Source organism: Brienomyrus brachyistius, chromosome 6 (genome assembly GCF_023856365.1).
Source record: "Brienomyrus brachyistius isolate T26 chromosome 6, BBRACH_0.4, whole genome shotgun sequence".
NCBI lineage: Eukaryota > Metazoa > Chordata > Actinopteri > Osteoglossiformes > Mormyridae > Brienomyrus > Brienomyrus brachyistius.
The window spans coordinates 27,770,082-27,786,938 of record NC_064538.1 but is presented as its reverse complement, the minus strand read 5'-3'; the positions used below and the strand labels follow the sequence as shown (position 1 = coordinate 27,786,938).

At 41.6% G+C, this 16,857-nt stretch overlaps 1 protein-coding gene across 1 annotated transcript in view; it reads left to right on the top strand.

The window, feature by feature from the left end:
• LOC125744621 (LHFPL tetraspan subfamily member 4 protein) overlaps positions 1–5,411 on the top strand; it is a 49,119-nt gene extending 43,708 nt beyond the window's left edge. The window contains exon 3 of the mRNA XM_049016624.1: positions 425–5,411. Within this exon, the coding sequence (XP_048872581.1) occupies positions 425–429 (5 nt within the window). The 3' untranslated portion in view covers positions 430–5,411. The remainder of the gene's footprint in view (positions 1–424) is intronic.
• The last annotated feature ends 11,446 nt before the right edge of the window (positions 5,412–16,857 follow it).

The following is a 16,857-nucleotide window of genomic DNA, read 5'->3' as shown; positions in this document are numbered from 1 at the left end:
AATAGCTGTATCATGATATTCGCAAAGTACTAAGCTGGTTAGTTGAAATAAAATCTTGGTCTGGATTTGTACTTTTCTGGACCTGAACTGCCCACTTGTGTATTTATGATGTCATGAGATGACACAACCAACTAAAAATCCTTTCGGTTTAGTGATTCAGTCAGTTTAACTGTTGAAATACTTTTCAATCAGAATTTTGTAATTGTGAAGATTTTGACACTTCTGCCGTATGAATGCACAGACATGTTAGAAGGTTCATTGTACCTATGTCATCACATGTTTAGAATATTCTTACATTCCCACTTTATTCTGAAGCTCTTGTATGCTGCCAACTCCTTCATCTGTGGCACAGCCTGCAATCACTGTAGTCACTGTGTCAGTAGTGATTTCATATTCAGTTTTATTCTTCTCTTTGCTTTCTTAGATTGAAATCCAGGACAGCAAAGACCCAAGGTTGGGAGGTCACTGAATCCACTGAGCAGACCCCTCCTCTCTCAAACACGGCTCCTCTCTTACTTTTGCCCCTCCCTCCACTCTTCAGGCTCCGCCCCAGTCTTGAAGGCTTACAAACAGCCATTTGTAATATAGAACTTGGAGTAAATATTTAAAAATATGGCAAGAACAGTCAACCTAGTTGTGTCTGCTTGGAGAAAAACAGAAAAGCGACATGCAGGAGCAGCTTTCTCTAATTACGACGAAAGTGGTGGTGACAACGATGATTGCAATGACGACTTTGAAACACGTTACACTTTCCTGCAGCCGTGACGTTCTGTGGTATGTATTTCTGTATGTTTTTGATTTCCTTTGGAGATACAGTTATTTCCAATATTCAAAAATGAGAAGAGAAGAGGAATCCCATGAGGTAAACAGTGACCATCACTGACACATCACGGGCGTCTGGGTGCTACCTTAGAGACATTCAGCAAAACAAAGACCACTTCATTTTGTACAACAGAAGGTGTAGTTTTGGACACTTTTAAAATGACAGACATTTCCCAATCGAAATTTCACTATTTAAAACATGTATAAAGTTGTAATAATATCCTTACAAGAAACAGGGTAAAAACAAATCCGTCTCTGCATCTCATTCAGGTCATTTGATCGGGACCAGAATTTACAAGGCTGAGTTTTCTATACAAAAAAATCACACATACAAACACCCAGAATATTGTCAATATTACATCCGTTGACTCCTATAATAGCTCTAAATGAAGGGCATCTTTTCAAAGAAAACCACAGTAAAGACTCTTCAAATCTACATCCTCATTTCTTCTGCCTGACTAAATGACCCGAGCAATTTGAGAAGTCATTGGATATGCTTCCACAATCCCTTGCTCTCATCTGACTAATGTCGGCCATCTTGGTTCAATTTCACTTTGCCAGGGTATAGGTCTCAGAGGAAGCGGCCTGACAACAGCAAAAGGCCTTTCCTCATACACTTTTACTGGTTTAATCTGGCTTGTACATGTGATTGGTAAAGCCCTGCATGCTGCGAACAACTCAGGCCCCGATGTTCTGACCACCCTCAGCCTTGAACACATGACAAGAGCAATGGATGCCCTGGCCTGCTCTCTCAGCGAATCAGTGGGAGACACCGAGGGCAGGCAGCCATGCCACATGGATCGGCGCTGTGGCAGTGCACGTCTCCTTTGTAAACTTCCTGTTTCCAGATTGACTGTGCTGTTTTGATAGGAAGCAACAGGGTGTTTGGTGATGGAATGTAGGGTGTCTAGAGGGGTATGTGTGTTTGCAGTCAACTAAGTATTAACACCAAGTGTGGTATGTTGACAACCAAAAACTGGGGATTGAAGCCAGTGACATGTATTTTGATAACTTCTGACAGTTTTGTATTGGTCTGGATTAGCAGTTATGCAAAATAATTAGCAAATGATTAAAATATTGTAATAATAATAGGGTTTTATGAATAAATAGATGCAAATTGTAATAAGGAAATTTGTTGCCAGCGTTAGTATATAGTTTCCAGAATTTTGGCGATAATATATTTTGAAATTTAGAACTGTTCAGATCAACTAAATTGTGAGAATTGAATACTGCTGTATATGCTATAATAGAATTTTCTGGATTTTTACATTCACCTTAATAACCACACCTCTACAACAGGCTGGTTTCAAATTTCTTAATCATGGCAAAAATCTCAGGAAGCCATATTGTACACAACGGGACATAAATTTTGGTAATGGTGAGCAATAACAGTGAACGATAATGCTTTATTCGCCGCTGTTTCACCTTAATAGGATGTTGAGTCTGCAGAGCACACATTATCGGCACAGCCAGTATAATTACCAGAGTGCTTTTCACCCAGATTTTTTTCTTCTGCTCACTCCTGCAGATACCTGCTGTGAACATGGTGGGGGTGACACTGCTATGACAATTCGTAAACAAATTCACATTGAAAGCATAATTTTTTCTGGTCTATCAGACTGCAATATCCCAGAATCTTGAGAGAATCTCAGAAGTGAGTTTCTGCTTTGTTCCATCCATCATCCCAGTGAGTAGCCTGGTTAATTACCGATGTGCAATCCAGAGAGACATCAAATATGGCACTAGATAGATCTCATCTGCAGCATCTAAGATGTGCGAGAAAATGAGGCAGAGAAATAGATCGCTAGGAGAGAGTGATTTCAAAAGTAGCTTGTGATTGCTCTTCTCAAACGATCACTTGAGAAATAAATCATCTGTTAATGTTTATTTACGAAAGACGCGTTCGTCAGATGGGTTTGCGATGGATGAAATGTAGACAGCCCACCTGTTTGTGTGGGCTGGTACTTTTGCGCAATGCAAGGTACTTGAATTACTTTGGAAAACATTCAGCTGTTTTAAATGTCTGTGCCACATGTAAATTATGTAAGTCCTCCCTTGGATATGGTTGTTATCTAAGCTGAAAAGCAACTATTTGATGTCTAAAAGAGGTGATCACACATCAACACCAGGGAAGGTATTTTTCCATTTTGCATATAAATATATATATATATTTTTTTTTTACAAGTTAGCTTGTTCGTGTTCTTTTTTAGGCCTCGACGTGATCGTCTTTATAAGCTATTGATGAAGATTTCAAGGTACCTTAAATTTGTATGAATACATGTTTGCACTGATAAACTATCACCAGCTCTGTGCTTGAAATGGGAGGCATTGACTCGCCACACATTACAGGAGTCACATTACCATGGCCAAACAATAATAAAATGAAAATGAGAGAAGAAATATTCTTATTAGTGTTTATGAGTGTGAGTGTTCAGTGTTCAGATATGAAGCCTACACTGTAGTTCCGGGGCAATATGGCACAGAAATCCCCCTCTCCGGTCTACACAGGATTGTCTGGGAAAGATGGAAGCTGCCTCTGCAAGCAGCAGGGGTCTCATTATGGGCCCTTCTGTCTTTATTCTGGAAACCCTTGACTTCCTGCACGGGGTGTCTGAGAAAGACTTTGGCTGCGCGGTAGGAAATCTCAGAGGATCCAGAGATGGTAGAGATTTGACCCAAGATCTATGTGCTGCGTGATGATCACCAGACCTATAACGTGTATATAATGTGCTGGTCTCGTTGTTTAAATGTTTTGTTGGGTCTCAGAGTTCATAAGCCCACTTCAAGGGGCTGTGGTATTGATCTAAATGGCATGGTAAAAAAAGCTTGATATTATTTCCTTCATATCATTACGAGTATGTACCTTTTAAAAGTGGACACTTCTTCTGAAAGAGATATTTTATAACAAATGGACAGGTTCCACCATTATAGTTTTTTGAAGTATGGAATATAAGAAGTACCATATCGTCATCATTATGTTCTCCATAATTAGCTTGGATAGCAAGAGATTGTGTAATGTTTCATGTGTCGGAAATACAAACACCTATACAACCCTACTATTTTTAAGCAAAAGAAACATCCGAACGATTGTCAAGACAAAATGAACAAAAAACAAACTAAAACCCTGTAACCTTCGAATATCAAAGAAATGTAAACACTATTATATATTGTGTCTCAACACACATATACGTCTGGTTGCCAACTCTGAGACCCTGGAGCACATGTTTCTCTGGTGATGCATGAGTGATAATATATTTTGGAATTTAGAATTATCCTGATCAACAAAATTGTAAAAACTGAATACTGCTGCTTTGCAAGAGCACATTTCCAGTAATCTGATTGCACAAATACATTAATTGAAACTACTCAGACGTTATTGTAAATAAATATACAAAGTAGTCAGTTTTACCATAAATTGTCATGGGTACCATTTAGCACCATCTAGTGAGTCTGAGTGAGTAAGGTGATGATGATGATGATGATGATGATGATGATGATGATGATGGTAAGGTATGCTCTGGAGCAGCGTTTCCCAACCCGGTCTCCGGGAACCCACAGGCGGTCGACGTTTTTGTTCCCTCTCAGATCTCTGCCGGACAGTCCACAGTTTTGCTTACAGCTGCAGGTCCACAAGGACTGGATTGAAAAGCACTACTCTGTAGGGTTTAGGAAGGGCTATGTGCCAGACCCACTGCAGGGACTGGACTAGGGTAATACCTGCCTTTCACTTGGTTGACTTTCCTGGTACCTCCTCAAAGACTATGAGCGTGCAGCTGTGCATTTGGTATCTGCGGGGAGCAGGTGTCTGAGACAGACCACTAAAGCAGACACATGTCTGAGCTGAGTGGGTCCGTAGTTCTTCATCACTGTTCAACACACTGTAAATTCTGATTCCCTTATCAGAAGCCAATTTTAAATGTGCCAAAAGAGTTATCAAAACTGTGCAATTGTCTTTTTTTCATTTAAAGTATATGCATTGCATTTACTTTTTTAACTAATTTGATTTAACTGATTATGCATTTGGCTCATTTAGAGTGTAAGAGTAAGGTGTGATGTCATGAAAAGTGAATGTTTATGCAAGGTTGTCACCGAGGAGGTGAGATGTCACATGAGTGTGCTCAAAGAGTACGTGTGCATACATTACAAAGTGTATTAAAACTCTTTTGTGTCACTTCATGCTGTTTCAAGGCCAAGAGCCTTGAAGTTAATTTAAATAAGTTAAATAAGTTAATTTATGTTGATATTGGTTTATACATTCGGTAACAATGTCAAAGATACCAGGGAGTTAATTTGTCACTATTGCAGTTTTTCACAATAATTGACAAAAATGTAATTATTGATTTTAATCTTTAAATCTCTTTACCATGAGGTTAAAAACTCCAAACTAGTAGCTTTCGCCTGGGTGAATAATATTGTAGCATTTTGTTTGAATACCTTTTTGCATTTATGATTCCAGGGAATATTCCCTGGGATAATACAGTGTGAAGCACTGGTTTGCAAGGAGCTTCAATCCACTGAAATTTCCAGGTCAACTGCATGAATGTGTCAACCTTCCAACACTGAAATGCCATGTCTTGGGATTTTCATTCAAAAAGTCAAATAAAAAATGTTGGATTTGAAAGGAAATATGCGTCATTCCTTTTTTTTTTCCATTCGGTATACTCTTCAGCTACACTTAGTACTTAAAGCAGAGGCAACTTTAACCATAGCTGGGTCATCAAATGTCCAATTATAATGCTGTCTGTGTTTGCTATGTAAATTATAACTAATGAATCATATTAGTGGTCTGAAAGCTTTTAATAAACAAATAACTGAGAACGGATGTGCAAATGGACTAAACTGTATCCAAACCGGAGGCTTGAACTCTTAACTAGAGTGAAAAGAGATTGTTTGTGACAACAGGTTCACTGTTTAGGCCTATTCTAAAAGAACAGGATGACGCCATACCCAGCTGGACAGATCAGTAAGATATTAAAAGCATGTTACGACCCAGGGAATCATTAAGGGAAGATTGCATATAATTCCCTAGGGCCCAATTGGTGAATGTCTAATGATTTCTTTTGCAGTGATTGTTTTCTGTGCAGTTAACAGTAAGATGTTCTGCAGAGAGGGATGTCTGCAGCAGTAGAGGTTCTAGACCATTTCAACTGGCTGACAGCCTGGGGCCAGTTGTTCTGTTATGGGGGGGGGGGGGGGGGGGGCAGATGCAATTGACCTTAATGTCCGCCAAGTATAACATTAGATTGGCAGCATTATGAAGAAAAAGGCAATTCTGAAACTAAGAAGTTATTTATGCAATGCTGTGCAGTCATATTTTACAGTTTTTATGAATGTGTAATTCACTCTGATTTCTTATTCAGACTGTCTTGCTTTCAGAAGCTTGATTTGTTTTATTTCTGTCATTAACTTCGCTTTTCACCAGCTGAAGTGACTGGATTACTCAGTGTCTCCGCATTAAGAGCCCGTCAAGGAAATGTGCTTTCATTTGTGCTTTGCCTGTTTCCAGTACACAAAATGTTAGCCCACATATACTAATGATAGCAATAGTAATAATAATTACCGACCCAAATAGCATACGTATTTTGCCCCTGGTCTGCAGTTCAGAAGGAATGACCTGTTTTAAACCAGAGATTTGGCCTTTCTCTTTTTCGCTCTGGCAGACACATACTGCCAGTACATCAAACCCAGCCTCTTGACCCCATTCACCCAAATACAGTTTTCTAGATGATAGTGTGCTGATGTAGATAACTGTGGTCATCTGTTAATGTAATATTATGTTTTGTGCTTTGACGGTAACATACAAAGTCATGCGGTGGAATTTATTAATCGCAGCGTCACACTTTGCATTATACCGTGGTGGTGTCACATATTGACAGTATTATAATTCGGTATAATTGATAGCATTACACAACGGTGATATCATCAGCAGCAATATTATACAGTTATAGTAATATACGATGGCCATACTGTCACACCCTGCATTCCTGTCCCATCGTTCTTTCACTAGTGCGGCTCAAAGCGAAACACACCTGTTGCTCATTTGTCTTGCCTGTGGTTTCAGTCCTCATGTGGATCAATCCAGCTGCCTCTCCTTTGATCCCTCGTTAGTCAGATATAAGAGTGCCTCCCAGTCCCATGCTTCCCAGTCCGGTCATTGAAGTCTGGATGAAAGCTGTTTTAGGGAGTAACTGAACCTAATCACACTGTGAGGAGGCAGCGTTAATAATCACTCTACCTCTTAATGTTATCTATTATTATTTGAACAACCTGCAGTTTGTCATACAGGAATAATGTTGATGTTCTGTTTGATACTTGTACACATATTAGTATAGGTACATGAGAATTCCACAGTTTTTGTATATCCAACTTTTTCTCCTATGAGAGGCACAGACAGGGGATTTGAACCAGCACCCCTCTGACCATGAACCTAGAGTCTGAGCCCACAGAGCCACAATCTGTCTAATGATCCAGGGTAATAGCAGATTAACATTGTTATCAGAATGACTAATGGATCCAATATTACATTCATTTTCTACGGTTTTAAACAATTTCCTCTGCTATTGGTTACAATCCTTCATCTTATAATATTACCCAGATTCCTCTGCAGTCCAGTGAACAGGTTAGTGTATTTGTGCTATTTTTATCCACACCGTTACAGGACGGAATGCCCAGGAGGCTTGTGCCATACGGATGACCAAGGCTCTTGCTTATTGACATGCTGCAGTGGCTCTGCTGATAATCACCACGGCTCCCGGAGAACCCTGAGAGGAAGTAAGAGCAGATGTCACATATTTCGGACTGTCTGAGACTCATCTGCCTCCTGTCTGCTTCCTGCCTGCCCTTGGGCGATGTAGCCCCAGACTGGCTGCTTTAGGGGGTCTCTGGATTCAATGTAGTTCGTCAGCAGCACAGTAAATGTGCTGATTGATTGTTCTTTATGAGGGTGCTGAAGTAACGCTTAATTTACACCCTATACTGTAACATCTCAGCAACGCCGATTCTAAGCTTCCTGACTGTGTGACCTCATCCATTAGTCTGGCTCAGCATGCACGTGTGTGGTCCCCACAGCAGCTCACGTTAAACCAAAAGAACAGTAAATAAAGACGTTAGTGGTGATGGGTAGTTTGTATAAGGTAAAGAAACAGAGTTTGGGCACAGAGGGCAGCGGAAGTGACTTGGCAGTCTTCATGGATTAAGCAGATTGGCTGTCTGTACCGGGTCCTTTAAAAGAAAGCAACAAAAATCAAAGAGAAGCAGACAGAAAACACCAAGCCAGAAGGTTAGTTTAGGTTCTTGATGGCACTGGGCACAAAGAAGCAATTAATATCAAGGAATCATAGTGTTGGAGGCCCAATAGGAGTACTGAGCCATGTGTACCCAACAACTGTTAAAGAAAGAGCATGATCATTCACATTTCACTGCTTTTTGAAGAGAATCAGCCCACATTATTCTTGCATCACCTGACTTTGGATGTGGGGATTTCAGAACACAAAATATAGGCTACACCATAAATAAAGAGATACATACAGTACAGTACTGTGCAAAAGTCTTAGGCAGCCAAAGGAAAGTTTAAAGCAATTTATCTGGGTAGTAAGTGTGCATCTGCTCAAAACAAAAATGGAAATTTAAATTTAGAATGTATGCAAATTACAGGCAATACAGAAAAATCTAGCAAGAATTTCCCCTGAATAGCTAGATGAACACAGCTTCAGGTCCCAAAACTCTCCTCTGAGGCACCTCAGCCATTTTGTGTATTCCTTACATTTCACAACCAGCTCAATCAATTAATTAAACTAGTTAATGAGCTATTGATTAGTTATATGAGGTGTGCTAGCGGGCCAGTCAAAAACATACATGGGTATATTGGATGGTTGCTGCAAATACTGGGGTGATTTCAGGAGAAGTTTTAATATGGCGACTCTAACACACTTTTTACAGGCATGATACCATAGTTTTGTACCAACATGAAAATTATTTAAACATCATTCCCTCTGAGTGCCTAAGACTTTTGCACAGTACTGCATATTACTCAATCGTGAGAGGAAATGACGCCTGATTCTTAGCGGAAAATTCGTATTTTTTACCTCATTACATTTCTGTGGCAGGCATAACGTTAGCCAAGTAATAACTTCAAATGTCAAGAGTTTGCACCGTGCATACAGGCGTACAGCCGCAGGCACTGTTAATGTCATGGTCCGAACCCCATTTGGCATCGAAGACCAGCCGTTTACATTCCAGATATAGGGCTTTGCTCAAGTAAAAACAACAGTTCAGTAAAAGTAATGAAAATGTTTAGAAAGATGTTAGTAGTGCCAGTCAACTCCCAAAATTCAAGAACAAAGCAGGGAGAGAAGGAGACGGCGATGTTTTGGCTGAAATCACACATCAAATGGGAAAAGAGGAAGTAAAATAACCACAGAGCTGAAAGAAGCAAGCTTTCATATTTTTGCCAGACTTCCTTTCTGTTCCTGCACAGGTGCCCAAGACTGCCGAGGGATAAATACTCTGCAGTTGTCAGTACACTGACTAAACACATTGTGCATCGTCAGTTGCCGTTTCTTTAGCTCAGTTTTCTTTATCTTTTATTACCACTTTGAGGCAAGAGTCTGAAAGCTAACCTTCGACTGTGGGAGTCACCGGCAAAAGTGTCAGCATGGTTCATTTGCCAGCAGGAAAAGTTCTTTGCCAGTGGACCAGTATTCTGTGCGCAAGGACCGTGCCCTTGTCCCGCTCACTGGTGTTTCTAGGGGCCACCAGTATGATACTTATACTCATGTGGAACTTCCATGGGACTCAGGGCTCAATCTCCCATCACACAGGTAAGATACTGCGGTCTGTGTCCTCTGTGTGGCATTGGCAGGACAGAAGGAAAACTGTCACCATCTCAATAATGCCTGTTTTTTGTCAGACCTCAGAGAGAGTTACAGTAATGGCTCGTAGAAGGGCAGCGTTGATGGAATGTTCATGTAGTCTTAAAGAGTTTGTAAGGGCCTGGGACAGCAGGTATGTGTAGTGAGACATAGCACAGCTGAGACAATCACACAGTGTCAAGCAGGTGACAACTGATGGGCTTTACATCTCCTACGCATGTACCGGCCCCCAAAGAATGCAGTGTGGCTGACGATAAACTATTGTGAAGTTTATACAAACTTAGTATATTTTTAAGTATTGGGTGAAGCACACCAGTAAATGTAAAACAAAACAAGGATAAAATATAAAGGGCAGAACATGAAAGCTGCATGCCCTGTATGTTCACTTTAGATACATCTAGTCCCTCATGGGTTGTTTGGTAAAAATGAAAGAACCTTTTTATGGAGAGGGGATCTGATTTTATTGTTCTTGTGACGACAGGTAAATGTGCGTACAAAAGCAGCCTGTTCAAACCGGGACAGACATTCACCAGAGGCTGTGACAAGTGCTTCTGCCACACCGGCGGCTTTATCTGTGCCTCGTAAGTAAACCGGTCACAAAGCTGAAAAGAACAGGACTTAAGAAAAGAATTTCATCTGAAGACTTTAAATTGGAGCTTATGCCTGATAATAATGACAACCTTTCATGTTCCCAGCACCTGCATGTCTCCTAACTCTCCTTTTCTCACAGACCAATGAAGCCCACATCCTGGCCCAAGAAGTGCCAGCGCATCCCTGTGGAATGTGGGTACCGGGTTGTGTACCGGGACAACCCAGGACGACAATGCCGAGCCTACAGCTACATTTGGTGACGGGGCAGCCCAGCACCGTGGACATACCTGCCCACTGCCTCTCCACTCAAAAAATGTAATGGCCACCCAGTCACTGCACCAGGCTTCTTCACCACAACCAGCCAGGAACCAGCCCAGCAAACCTCAGAGCCCTAAGGATTCCGCGAATGCATTCTATCCGTCTACTGTTTCCAGTGCCATGTATTAAACAAGTGTGAACAGTAAAGCCTCAGAGACGTTTATTAAATAGCTTTCCTTAGTTGCACATATGCCTTTTTCGATTTTTCCCAGTTTGCTTACTACCTATAAACATTGCTGGGCTTTTGCTGATTTCTCAGGTTCTCAGGTGCCTCCCTCCCCAGCAATATCCTCTGCCAGATATGTTTGGTTTACATCTTGTTGTCCTTCTGATGCAACTGAAACTTTTCTCTCTTTCGCTACCTTTCTGAAATAAAAGTTCAATCAGTGAATTATATCCTGCATAATTCAAGATTCAAGGGGTTTATCTGTCACGTATGCAGCTGGACACATATAACATGTAGTGGAATGTAACGCTGGTCACTCCGAGCAGCTGTGCATGATAACAAAATATAGAGAAAAAATAAGGAAGAATAATAATATAAGATAAAAAAAAATATATGAATATATATTTATATGCTGCACATAATCTATACATAAGGGATAGGTAAGAGGTATTTTTTTGCTGTGCAATATAAATGTAATGTGCAAGAGGCCTGAAGTACTGTATGTGCCAATGATTTGGACAGTGTGAATGCAGTACCTAGAGGCACTGAGTATTGTCCTGGTTTAGGAGTCTTATGACCTGGGGGAAAAGCTCCTCTTTGACCTTTCAGTTCTGGTCCTACAGCGGCTGTTGTAAATGTCTTGTAGGGAGGGCAAGCGGTCCGGGTGCAGCGCTCAGCTGCTCTAACCACCCTCTGCAGGGCTCTCCGGTCCTGTGTAGAGCAGTTCCCAAACCACACTGCCTCACCTTGCTGACCAGAGTGCGTGTGTGTGTGGACCGTGTGAGGTCCTTCTGTAGATGGATGCCGAGGTATTTGAAGGTGCTCACCCTCTCCACTGTACTGTAGCACCATTAATGTGGACCGGTGAGTAAGAGCCCTGCTGCCTCCTGTAGTCCACAATCAGCTCCTTTGTTTTGCTGATGTTCAGCTGGAGATTGTTATGCTGGAACCACCTTCCCAGGTTCTCCACTTCCTACAAGTAGGCAGACTCATCATTGTTGGAGATGAGGCCGAGCACTACTGTGCCGTCAGCAAATTTCACATACGAAACATAACATAGCAAATTGCTAACCAGTCTAAGCGATTCAAAGCTGAAGTAGATGTGCCACATTCATAATTTTCACTCCTACATGGCTGTTAAAATCATCTGTGCAGTTGTAATGCACTCTCCAATTGGGAAAGAACAGTCTAATGATAATTCATAAATGCTGGCATTAATAATAAGTCCTTCATGTAAATTTTACAGATTCCTCACCTCTCCTGAAAATCCCAATTTCTGCATTGTACCTTATTGATATTTCAGGCACTCCAGCCAAAGGAATTTGCGTAACATTCTGGAGGTCTTCAACCAAACGTCCAGTAAAGTTATAACTCTAGGAAGAGCCAGTTTGCCCAGTCTGTTGCTTTCAAAAGGATGGAATGAATTAGATCATTTGTGAAGCTCCCACTTTCAGTTGTCATGATTTGGTGAAATATTACCTCCAATGTTCCTTGAGAGCACATTCTCAAAACCGGCACGGGTGAACGTAAAACTTTTGCGCTGTGGCACGTGTGTGTTTGTCCCTTAAAATCATTCTGAGTCAGCATTTACACATGTGCTCATCCCACATGATGGGCCTATAAAGTCCAACGAGGTGGCAGATGTCAGCAAAGGTTATTCCATCCCAGTGTCCCAGTTGCCTTTGTGGTACCATATCACAGTGTGAATTCCCACATAAATTAGACAGAACAGTCATCACAAAGCCAGCTAAGTCCACATCTTCAGAATGATCACAAAAACAAAAACAGTATCATTTCTCCTTCACATCCCATGTCTAGGGATTCAGGACTGTAAGCATGAACATAGTGTGCAGCCACTGTCATACAAATAATCTGGCTTAAATTTAGACATACAATTTCTTAAATATATTGTATCAGACACCATAAGCATGAGTCACTTCCGGGTGAGCTGGTGCCAGCACAATGAACAAGATTATCACGAAACGTGAAATAGCTAACCTGTATAACATAAAAAGAATTACACGATTGGAACTGCATACTACAAAAACTAGAGTGAATAGATCCAAATGACTGAAATATAAGTAAAAAAATTTTAATACACATATAAACAGATATAAACAGGCTTTGCTTCCCAAGCTTACCTTGGGGAATACTTGGGTTGGCAGGGCCTTCAATGCTATCTGACAGATGAAAGAAGATTATTTGTTACAAAAAAGAGAGGTTATGCTAAGTAAAGGTCTACCATGTAAGAAAGAACAAAGCACACAGGGGTGGTACTGCTAGAGACAAGTTCTGCACACACAACATTCTTTGTATGCAATTTTTTTATTGATATACTAGCAGCTCTTACCAAACAGACAGACCAACAAGGAGGTTTCCCCAGTGCCTTGGCAAAAGGGCACTGATTACAGCCTAGAGAAAATCACCTCGGGAAGTAAACTTTCCACTTTCACCTTTTACGATTAACTTGAAGAAGGGGCACGAAATGACAAATACCTTACATGATTGTGGGAGAACCGAAGTGGCCTGGTACTACTTCCAATGGAGCTTTTTCAGTAGAATTTCAAATACAGTATAATCTCGTTATAGATGGAATATCGTCTATAACTGATGAGGTCCACTGGTCCTGGCCGTGCGCCTTTACGAACATGCAGAAAAAGTATCTGCGATAGCGGACTCGCATATAATGGAATTTCACTTATAACGGACAAACAGTTTGGTCCCCAGTGCTGCTTTTAGCTGTAGTTTTCTTTGGCTATAACGGACATGCAGGCTCCGCCTACAAGGTGCGTGGCGTGCCAGTGATATCCAGCGCAGATACATAGTCAGGATTATTAATAGTCACAGTCTATAAATAGATATGGTGTAACAGCAGGCAGCACTGATTGGTCTGTGTGGCTGTCCATCACCAGGTACACTGTGCGTTGGCAGACGACTCTCGCAGCTGGAGGGATGCAGTAAGCAATGAGGTCAAGGTTACTACTGTACCGTACATGTATAACCGCTTATAGGCCATATATGCTTCCAACAGTCTGGTAAAGTTGGATTACTACATGTACAATATAATAATCTATACCACAAGTGTGTCTGCTGGGGTGTGGCATGAGTAAATGGTGTCCTGTGTTCTGGGCAAACAGCAACTCTGGATATGACGGACTGTTTTTACAGATCCCTTAAAGTCCGTTATGATGGAATTTTACTGTATTTCTGTTTTGGAATTTCAAACTTTTCTATTTGACAACTGGAAAGGGGGTGGCTGGGGGTATGAGTGGTACAACTAATGTGTCTTTGAAACAAACAACAAAAAATCTCTGCAGGGAAACAAACACAGCAACACAACGACTTTAAATTTCATGCTATTGGTTATTATCATTACCATTATGATTTACCCATTGGTTGCAGTAGCAATATGTGAAGCAGGTCAGACTAGGTGTCTTTTTCCACAGCTCCAGTCTGTAGCACATTCTAAGGGGTCTTGTGAGGTCCCCAAACCTGCTAGGAGACACAGTGCCTTCAGCATATCCTGACTCTGCTATGGAATCTCGACCGTTTTGAGGAAGTGCTGGGAACAGCTGTTCAGGGAGCCATCCAGGTGACTTGAGTCCTTACCCACATCTTGACCATAGGTGAGGACAGGGACATAGACTGGCTGACATACCGCAAGTCTCACCTAATGACGTAACTACTTTAAACTGTAAATGCGTGTGTAGATGTGTCTCGAACTGAAAATCTCACGCCAGCCAGCTGACCAAAGTTGGCAGCCCTGCAAGGGCATGAATGGCCCACTGCCTTCAGAGAGTCCTGTAATCTTACCTGCACAGCCTGTACTATACTAAAATGTAGACATTCTGTTCCTAACATACTGACGGTATTTGTAGGACCACACAGAAATGGAAAACTAAGCCACTTTGGCCTCCGTTTCACATGGATGTGTAATAAACACAAATGTGAAAATGGATACAGCTCATCTCAGAACAGAGCTAGAAGGCCTCCAGGTGAATCCAGCACGGTGGTCAGCTGTCCAGACACACACTCCATCAGGAAAAGTGACATCATAGGTGGGGCCTACACAGTAAGACCTTAGGTCACAAACCAAACAAATGCAAGCATGAAATCTATCCTACCATAGTCTAAACATGCAGAAATACAGTGGGCCATTATTGGGGAAACTGACATTTCATCTGTAGTCCAGCGTCATTCCTGCCGCAGCCTGCTGATAAATCATTTAACTGATGTGGAACAGTTACAGAACCTGGCAGCCCCAGCCTCCCTGCTTTCAGTTCTCCATGGGGCAATTTGACTTCAGCACTAGCAGGGCAGGGCCAGCTCTGCCTATAGGCTAGTGGAGGAAGTGAAATGGTCTTTAATTTTTATAGCAGAGGGGCCTCCCAAGTAAAGCTTTGCCTAGGACCCCTGAGAAGGGGCCGGAGGGTTGCCTGCCATTCCAGAAAACGTTTGGTGGGAAAATGGTAACAGAGAACATTAAAAATCAATAAAAAATACCATAAAAGGTTTTATAAGTGCCATAATAATGCAAAAGGGCAGCAAGTGTCAACTGAGTCTGGTCAGGATCAGTCCCCGCCTTGTCTGTCATACCCCGTTTGGCCAGCTGGTGTCACTGGCTATCCTGTTTTGTGTTCCCCTAGTTTTGCACCCCTTCTGTCCCTATTGTTTGTCCCCTTCTCTCCCGGCTGCTGAATGAACTGAGCGTGTATTTATAAATTTATGTGCCTGCCTTTCTCTCGTTCCTCAGCTGGTCGTCGCATTAGGTTCTGTGCGTGTGGTCCCTAAATGTGCTGCATTTGTTTCTGCATGTTTTTTGCCTGTGGTTCCCATCCATCCATACATCCATCCATTCATTTTCCAAACCGCTTTTCCTACTGGGTCGTGGGGGTCCGGAGCCTATCCCGGAAGCAATGGGCGCGAGGCAGGGAACAAGCCAGGATGGGGGGCCAGCTGTTTTCCCCATGTATAATTCAGCCTGTTCAGTTGTAGTTTTTTTCCTGCCTCTGTTTTGACTCCTTGTGGTCCCTTTGTTTCATGTCAGTTCCAATAAAGTTTTCTTGCCTCCAAGCCACGTTGTGGATCGTCCATTTTGTCATGCCTCACGCACGATCCTTGATTTTAATGACAACATAACTGATTTACCTTATTGATCAACTTCTCTTAGCAGACTAGTGATAATTCTGCCTGATGTAAAAAACCAAACAAGGCACACATTTAATAGGGGCTCAATAATTATTTGAAGAGAGGAGCATGTCTCAAACAATTCCTTGATGTAGCAAAACACCATGACATTTAATTTTAAATGTGAGACTGTGGTAATTTACTGTCCCCTCTACAGGGAACAGTCTTGAAATAGAATGTTCTAAAGAATTAATTACATTCCAATAAATCAGGTAGTATGATGATAAGTTCTGCTACCTGGCTAAATCTTAATTATTATTACTATTATTATTAATAATAATAATAATAATAATAATAATGGGGCGGCATGGTGGTGCAGTGGTTAGCACTGTTGCCTCACACCTCTGGGACCCGGGTTCGTGTCTCCGCCTGGGTTACATGTGTGTGGAGTTTGCATGTTCTCCCCATGTCGTTGTGGGGTTTCCTCCGGGTACTCCAGTTTCCCCCCACAGTCCAAAAACATGCTGAGGCTAATTGGACTTGCTAAATTGCCCGTAGGAATGCGTGTGTGAGTGACTGGTGTGTGAGTGTGTCCTGTGATGGGCTGGCCCCCCATCCTGGGTTGTTCCTTGCCTCGTGCCCACTGCTTCCGGGATAGGCTCCGGACCCCCCGCAACCCAGGAAGAGAAGCAGTTGAGAAAATGGATGGATGGATAATAATTTTTGCCATACTGTGCACATCAGTGTAGATGGGCACTGTTTACCAGGTCAAAATGACAAATTGTAAAAAATGACCTTAACACGAAATCTTTCACAAATAGGATTTACATAAAACCATTTTAGCAATGACTGATGCATATACAGTTGCAGAAAAAATGAAGAGACCACTATTAAGAGAACAATTTTTTGTTTCACTAATTTCTCGTCTGTGAGTAATACATTTTTTACTTTTTTGCAAAACTG